This window comes from Marmota marmota, unplaced genomic scaffold (assembly GCF_001458135.2).
Source record: "Marmota marmota marmota unplaced genomic scaffold, marMar, whole genome shotgun sequence".
Classification (NCBI taxonomy): Eukaryota; Metazoa; Chordata; class Mammalia; order Rodentia; family Sciuridae; genus Marmota; species Marmota marmota.
This window is the reverse complement of record NW_026000241.1, coordinates 2668361-2676842: the sequence shown is the minus strand read 5'-3', so window position 1 is coordinate 2676842 and position 8482 is coordinate 2668361. Positions and strand designations below refer to the sequence as shown.

At 47.5% G+C, this 8482-nt stretch overlaps 1 protein-coding gene across 1 annotated transcript in view; it reads right to left on the bottom strand.

Annotated features, from left to right (window-relative positions):
- Positions 1-236, bottom strand: part of Dcaf15 (DDB1 and CUL4 associated factor 15) — an 8303-nt gene extending 8067 nt beyond the window's left edge. The window contains 1 exon segment of the mRNA XM_015489133.2: positions 75-236. Coding sequence (XP_015344619.1) covers positions 75-206 — 132 coding nt within the window. The 5' untranslated portion in view covers positions 207-236.
- Positions 237-8482: the final 8246 nt, after the last annotated feature.

The window sequence follows — 8482 nt, the reverse complement described above, 5'->3', positions numbered from 1 at the left end:
CCTCCCTCCTTCCCTCCGCCTTCCTCGTCCTTCCTCCACACCCTCCGGCGCACTCCTCAGGTTCCAGGCCTCACCTTCACCCGCTCCAACTGCTTGAGGACGTGCTCCCGCCGCCGCCCCGCTGCCCGCTTTCCTCCGGCTCCCCCGGGGCCGCCGCCGCCGCTCCCGGCCCCGCTGTTCCGCTCCGATTTCGAGCTGGGCGCCATTTTCACCCCCTCCCTCCACTTCCGGAGCAACCGGCCCCTTCGCCCCACCCCCGCCGCCTCCTCATTGGCCCTCTCTCCGGACAGCAGCCCGCCGGTTGGGTGAAAGCCCGCATTCAGGGCCTCTTCCCGCTATGCCTGTCCATCAAAGTCGTCTCGGCTCATGGTTGGTAGATGTGATAACAGCCCCCGCTACCCGTCGCCTTTTTCCCGCCCTCCCTCAAGGATGAGCCAATCATAGGTCTGCTCTGTTCTCCTCCCCCAGAAAACTTTAACCCGATAGGTGAAAATTTCTGTCCGTTTCGGCATCGTCACGCCCCCTGTGGCTGATGGGTTTCCATGGAGACCGCAGGCGGTCCAGGTCTGTAGGCGGAGCGAAGGGAAACTGGTTCTGAAGGGCCAGAATCCCCGGCTCAGGTCTGTGCTGCTCCCGCAGTTCGGGTGGGTAGAGACTGACCAGCATCCCCGAGCGGCTAAGCAAGCTCTAGGGAAGGGTTTAAAAAAAAAAGATGGCATTCCATTAAAGCACCTTTTAGATGAGCGGGCTGGTGGGATGATGATGATGATGATGATGGTAATGATACATAGCATCAATCAAGTTTTACAAGGGCCAGACATGGTTCTGAGTTCGTAAGGATTCTGTGAGGTAGCCCTCTTTTATGCCTATTATACTGATGATGGTAAAAATATTTTTTGTCTGTTTCATGCATCGTCTTCTTGTGAATTAGCTCATTTAATCTTTGCAACAGTCTTGGAAATAGATCCCTTATCTTTATTTTACACATGAAACTGAAGCTTAAAGTGTAACTCTCCCGAATACCCGGCACATATATAGATGCCAGCTGTTATTACAGTTAGAGAGGAAGCAAATGGATCGCTCTCCCTTTTCTTCCAGTCTAGCCCATTCATTTATTCAATAAGTATTTATTGAGCATGTACAATATGCTAAGAAGCTGGGAATATAATGAGAAAGACAGATGATAAACAAGGAAATAAATATTTGTTATTGAATTCCAGGTAGGTGAGAAAGAGCAGAGGGAAGTGGGATATTTGGAAAGGGCAGTTGGAAAGGAGCCCTGTGAAGTTGAGGATGAATATTTAAGCAAAGACAGTTTGGGGGGAGGGGTAAAGGTGATGTGATTGAGAGACCACAGTGAAACCACAGTAGTGCCACTTAACCACAGGGACCAGATCTGAGAAATTTGTCATTAGGTGATTTCATCTTTGTGCAAAGGCCATAGAGTGTACTTATAACCTAAGTTCTCAGTATAATCTTTTGGAACCACTATGAGATGTACAGGTCCGTCTTTGGTTGAATTGTTAGGTGCTTCATGGTTTTACTTGGGTCAGGGCAAGAATGAGCAAGGAGGCTGCGGGTGTTGCTCAGAGGTCGAGGGCATGCTCAGCATGAGAGGCCCTGGGGTTTCCATCCCCAACACCAGAAGAAGCAGAAAGTCTTAAAAATATAAAGAAAGAAAGCAAGATCTGGGCACAGTGACACAAGCCAGTATGTGGGGAGCCACATTGAGTGACCACGCCTTCCAGTCCTGATGCACCACGGGGATCTGAAAGATCACTGTAGTCTGGCGTGGTAGTGCCATGACTCGTGACTCGGTCTCCCCCCCCTGCCCCCGCTCGGATAGCAAGGCCAGTCTTCTGAGTAGGCACACCCCTGGGGTTGAGCTATACTCACCTGTTCTTTTATAATCTTACCCCTTAGCCCTCTTTGGGATAGAATGTTCCATGGAAATGCCCTTTGTGTGTCCCCTTCTCTTGCTCTGCCTTTGGGTGTGGCCTTCTTAGATGTCAGTCAACCTGCCGACGGCAGACATCACGAAGCTAGACTCAATCCCCCCCGAAACCTGACCCCTTGCCTCATTTGAATGGCTTATCCCCAATAAAAGGGTTCAGCACGTTCTCTCTCTCTCTCTCTCTCTCTCTTTCCACGGACCCCTGAAGTCAGAGGAGCCATCACAAGACCCAAAGAAAAAGGGATCTTTGTCTCTTGTGTGGTTATTTCGCACAGCCCAGTTCATCTGGAGTGACCCTGAGTGTTTTAGTTGTGGAATGCGACACCTGTAATCCCAGCTACTCAGGAAACTGATGCAGAAGGATCACAAGTTTGAGGCCAGCCTGGATAATTTAGTGGGATGCTGTCTCCCAACAAAATAAAAAGGGTTGCGTATGGATATAGCTCAGGGTGGCACATGTAGCTAGCAATGTGCAAGGCCCTGGGTTAAGTCTCCAGTACTAGGGGGAAAATAGATGAAGAGCTAGAGTCAGGGAGTTTAGGTGGCTTGTAGGCATGTAAGGCCTTTAGATTTTCCTCTTGAGCATACAGGGAAGCCTCTTGGAGGGTTTAGTGGAAGATGATGAAAACCGATATGAGATTGAAAAGATCATTGTGGTCCAAGAACTTAAAATAAATACCCATGAGTTTATACTGATATAAATACTTTTTTTTTTTTTTTTTTTTTTTTTGCGGTGCTGGAGATTGAATCCAGGGCCTTGTGCATGAGAGGCAAGCACGCTACTAGCTGAGCTATGTCCCCAGCCCCCTGATAAAAATACTTGATTGAATAAATAAATAGAAGGAGGAAGGGCCAATTTTTTTTAACTTTTTTTTAAATACTTTTATTTTATTTATTTATTTTTATGTGGTGCTGAAGATCGAACCCAGGGCCTCACACGTGCTAGGTGAGCGCTCTGCCACTGAGCCACAACTTCAGCCCCAGGACCAATCTTAAAGAAGATGTGCAGTTAGTAAATTGACACGGAATGAGGAAAATAGAGAATCATTATTACAGCTTGGCACAGTGTGCGCACCTGTATTCCCAGTGACTCCAGCAGTTTGGGGCCAGCCTGTGTGACACAGCAAGACTCTGTCTCAAAAAATTTAAAAAAGAGGGTTGGGGCTGGGGCTGGGGCTCAGCAGCAGAGCACTTGCCCAGCATGCGTGAGGCCCTGGGTCCGATCCTCAGCACCACATAAAAATAAACAAATAAAATAAAGGCATTCTGCCCATCTACAACTACAATTTTTTTTTAATTTAAAAATGAAAGAAAGGAAGAGAGGGAGGGAGGGGGAAAAGGAAATGAAAGAAAATCATCATTAGATAAACACTACAGTAATAATTTTAGCAGGCAAGACCCAGTCACGTGGGGCCGAGGTTGTGGCTCAGCGGTAGAGTGCTTGCCCAGCATGCATGAGGCACTGGATTCGATCCCTGGAACCACACAAAAATAAAATAAAGGTATTGTGTCCATCTACAACTAAAAAGACATTTAAAAAAAGACCCAGTCATAGGTGCAAAAAAATAGCAGATGAAACTTTAAGGAAAAACAGCACTTTGCCTACCCTCTCATAGTACCTCTTTCAAAATATTAATTAACATATGTCCACCAATCCTTTTTTTTTTTTTTCTGTGTGTGTGCGTGTGTGTGTGTGTGTGTGTGTGGTGCTGAGGATCGAACCCAGGGCCTGTGTACATGCAAGGCAAGCACTCTACCAACTGAGCTATGTCCCCAGCCCCCACCAATTTTTTATGAGTTCTCAGTTTGTCCCCTTGTGTATAGACTGGATTTAGTCACCTGCTTCTGAGGAATAACACGTAGAAGGGGGGAAAGTAGCTGGATCGTGGGGAAGCCTGGCAGACGCACCTTAATCAAGTGGTCAAGGTCAAAATCAACAGTGTCATGTTGGTGTCATGGACTCCCGATAACATCACATGAAGGGGACTTTCTTTTCTCTTCTTTCCTTCTCTTTCTTCCTCTCCTTCCCCCCTTTCTTTGTCTTTTTGGAGAGACAAGGTCTCTCTACGTTGCTCAGGCTGTCCCCAAACCCTGGGCTCAAGTGATCCCCCTACCTCGGCCTCTCAAGTCACTGGAACTGTGTAGGCAGGCACCACTGTGCCAGCCTAGGAGGACATTCTACCCGTCTGATAGTGTCTCCAAAATCTATAACATCAATGCAACCATGAGAAAACATCAGATGTTCGTCCCAAATTGAGGAACATTCTATAAAATACACAAGCAGTAACTTCCAAGGCATGAAGGGCATAAGAAATTTTTAAAAAGAGCTAGAAACCATCACCAAATGAAGGACACTAAGGACATGTGATGACTGCATGGTGTTCTGCATGGAATCCTAGACCAGAAAAAAAGGCCGTCAGAGGGAAATTTGGTGACCTTCAGGTTAAGCCTGTAGTTTAGTGAATAGGGTTACACCAACACTTGTTCATCTCTTCGTTGTCACGAATGTGCCATGGTCATGCTGTATGTTCACAAGTGGAGAGATTGGGTCGCTATGTGGGCAGCTTGGCATGACCACAGCCAGCTTGAGCTGTAGCCGCCATGATGCCCCAGAGTAACCCAACGTGGTGTTTCCTGCAGAGTTTCCCGGGAAATTCCAACAGACCAAGCCATCAGTGTGGTGTGCGCAGCTGTACAGCTGGACTTGGCTCCAGGGACACCCTGGACTCTTTAATATCAGCCTAAGATAAGCCAGGCTCACGCCAGCCAGGAGGAAGTCACTTTCATCCTAGCCCATAAACATGCCCCTCTTCCTTTCAGGGAGCCAACGGGTCTTGCTCCCCGACACTTCTGTCAGGTCGTGCTCAGCAAAAGGCACTCTGCCGTCCTGGTTCTGTCTGCCCTCTTCCCTGGTCTCATAGCCCCTTAGGGCAGGTCCTCATGCACTAAGACTGGCCTGTTCTGGAACAGCAAAGAGTTTACCGGAATTCTGCTCTGGCTTTGCAAATATTCTCTACATCGAAAATGATTTCAAAATAAACAGCTTTCAAGAGTGGCAGAGATCTGGGCAGAGTGGCACAAACCGGTAATCGCAGCGACGCAGGAGGCTGAAGCAGGAGGATCACAAGTTTAAGGCCAGCCTGGTAACTTAGTGAGACCCTGTCTCAAAAAAAAAAAAAAAAATGTCAGGTGGCACTGGGGATGTACACAGGGGTCAAGTGCTTGCTTGGCCTGGGGGAGACCCCAGGTTCCATCCAGCACTTCAAGAAATCAAAAGGCAGCAAAAGGCAGGTGGTGGCGGTGACTTGGATTTAGGTCCCAGCAGTGGAGATGGAGAAGAGTAGCCACATTCAGAGCCAATGGGTTACGCTCATATACTGCATATGAAGGTAGGGGGAGAGAAAAAGGAGTTAAAGGTGACTTTAGCAACCAGGTGAAATATTTAGCAAAATGACGGTGCCATTTTTAGACCAAAGGAAGACTAGGGAGAAGCCAGTTTGGGCCAAAGCTGTTGGAAATGTATGTGGAAAAAATAAAAATATTTTTCTCTATATACTCACATCGCTGTCAGTACTTTAATTCTAATTTTAAATGTGGTGGGGGGATGAGGTGGTTCTCACATACTGAATTAGTAGTCTGTTTTGCAATACTATAAGGAAATGTTTGAGGCTTGGTAGCTTTATGAAGAAAAGAGGCTTATTTATTAAGCTCACAGTTCTAGAGATTCAAGAACCCGCACCTGGCAGTGGCCTTCTTGTTGGCAGAGTCTCTGGGCCGTGCTGGACATCACAAAGCATGTGTATGTGTGTTCTAGTATCTCAGTTCTTATGAGGCCACCAGAGTCAATCTTGGTGGTTCCAGTCTAATGAGCAAATCTAATCCTAATCTCCTCCTAAGACCCCAGCTCTAAACACCATAGTCAGATTAAGTTACTGCCCTTTTAATACCTCACAATGGGGATTAAATTTCAACACATGGGGCTTTGGGGGACACTCAAACCACATGCAAACATTGCACAGACCAAGTAATTCTTTGATTCTCTGGACTCAATTCTGATATCATCCACCGGGAGACAGCACTAGATCCCACAGGTGGAGGGCTCAGCCCCAGGAGGCTGCCCCCATCTCAGATGCTAATTGCCAGAATACTTTGTTACCTGTGCTTCTGACCAACCAGCCCATCTTAATAAGTAAAACCCTTTCCTGAGGTCCCCACAGCTCCTTCCTCAGGAAAGGGCTTTCTTATATGATGAGTTTATTGTAAGAGGATACAGCCCAGAAACCATCAGATGGAAGACATGCATATGGCAAGTGCCAGGGTTTGTATGTGTTCCCTAAAGTTCATATGTTGGAAACTTAACCCCCAGAACAACAATGTTGAGAGACGGGACCTTTAAGAGGTGATGAGCTCGTAAGGGCTCTGCCCTGGTGAGCGAGTAAATGTCGGTCAGCTTTTCAACATTGCAACCAAAAGACACAACAAGAAAACTTGGAAGAGGAAGATTTATTTTAGCTCATGGCAGCTGGGGAGGAGAGAGGGAAAGGGAGAGGGAGAGAGAAGGTAGGGAGACACACCAGAAAATAAATCCTTCCAGGGAAAGCCCCCAGTGACCCACTTGCTCCAACTAGGTCCTTCAGCTATCAGTGAATGAATTCAGCTGCGAGTCTGTCAAACAGATTAAGCTGCTGATGAGGTCGGAGCCCTCAAGGGCTGAACATTGCCTCAAAGCCTCACCTCTGGACCCTTCATGTTCAACTTTTCATGCTGAAAGGGATCATTCCAGATCCCAACCATCACTGTTCCTTATGAGGAGAGTGGGTTCTAATAAAAGGATAATTTTGACCTTTTCTTCTCTCTCTTTCCCCCTCTACCCCTCCATCCCTTCCCCTCCCTCTTTCCCATGTGATGAATTCTGCCGTGTCATGACATGACAAGGAGGTCATCACAAGGGGTCTTTCTCCATCTTGGATTTCCCAGCATTCCGCTGGGTCTGCAATGGATTTCTATTCCTTATAAGCCACCCAGTCTCAGGGTATTCGGTTATAACAGCAAAAATTTTTTTAAAAAATGGATGAAAACAGCAAGGGGTGAGGGAAGGGGTACTCCCACGCCTCCTTGGGGCACCTTCCCAGCACCTCTATATACGTCATCTCCGAATTCTGTCCTTACGGGGGTTTGTGAAGATTTCGTTGCAGGGCGTGATTGATTAAATTGTTGGCCATCAGGGATCAATTGGATTTCAGCCCTTCTTCTTTCTACCAAAGTTGGGGGCAGAACTGACCAAGTTCTGTTGTCTAGTCACATGTTTGGCTTTTCTGGAAACGAGTCCCCTACCCAGAGGGTTGTCCAGGAGTCCCCAGCCATCAGTCATCTTCTAAAGGACACTTATCACTTCAAAGATTCCACGGGTTTCAGTTGCTGTGTTTCAGGAAACTTAGAGAGGAGCCACAGTTTCTTATTCAACATCACAATATGTCTTTAGGAGATTCCCACTCCTCCTGCAGACCCTAGGGGAACATGTATTGGGGAACAAAGCCTTCCCTTGAGCACTTACAACCCATTCCAAGTGACTTCCCAACACTGCAGCCAAACTGCTTGTCCCTGGGCAGTCTCCAGTCCTCTTGACCAGTGACCTCCTTACCTAGAATGAGGAATCCTCACAGGGGCCTCTCAGGGACCCCTTTCATCCCTTTCCAGAGCCCACCTCCACTCACCCCAGTGGAAGAGACTTCCTATCACCTCATTGCTGGATAACAAACAGCCCCAAATTTACTGTGGGGTAAATTTGTAAAGAGTACAAATGCTCCTTGGGGTTAGGTCCAGATCAACCCATAATAAACTGAATATACGGCAAATGGAAAATGCACGTTGTGTTAGGCAGCTTTCTGTTGCTGTGACAAAATACATGAGATAAATAGCTTAGAAGGAAAAAAGGTTTATGTTGGCTCATAGCTTCAGATGTTTCGGTCGGTCCATGGTCACTTGGCCCTGTATCTTGGGGCCTGTGGCATCCCAGTATGTCATGGGGGGGAAACACGTGTCCAAGGAAACTGCTCATTTTATGATCACTGGAAAGCAAAGATAAAGGAAGGGGTTGGGGTCCCGATATGTCCTTCCAGGACATGAACCTGATGACCTAACTTCCTCCCATCACACCACCACCTCACAGTAGCACCACAGGTTGGCAACCAAGGTCAACACGTGGGCCTTTGAAGGACACTTAAGATGGCTGACCAATGGCCCATCCCAGGTTAGCAGTCAGTACACTGGAGAGTGGGCTGACGGGAAGCTGTGGTCACTGCCACCGCCCAGCGCTACCAGACAGGATTAAATTGCACATTGCTGGCCGAGGAAGAGCTCAGGATTCAGAACTACAAGTAGATCTTCCTACTGAATGCCTATCACTTTCACACCGGCCCCAAGTAGAAAAACCGTACTTCAAACCATTGCAGGTTGAGTTACCTGAGGATCTCCTCTCGCAGGAAGCCAGGGAGATCTAGGTTGGCCTTGGGGACTATCCGTGGCTCT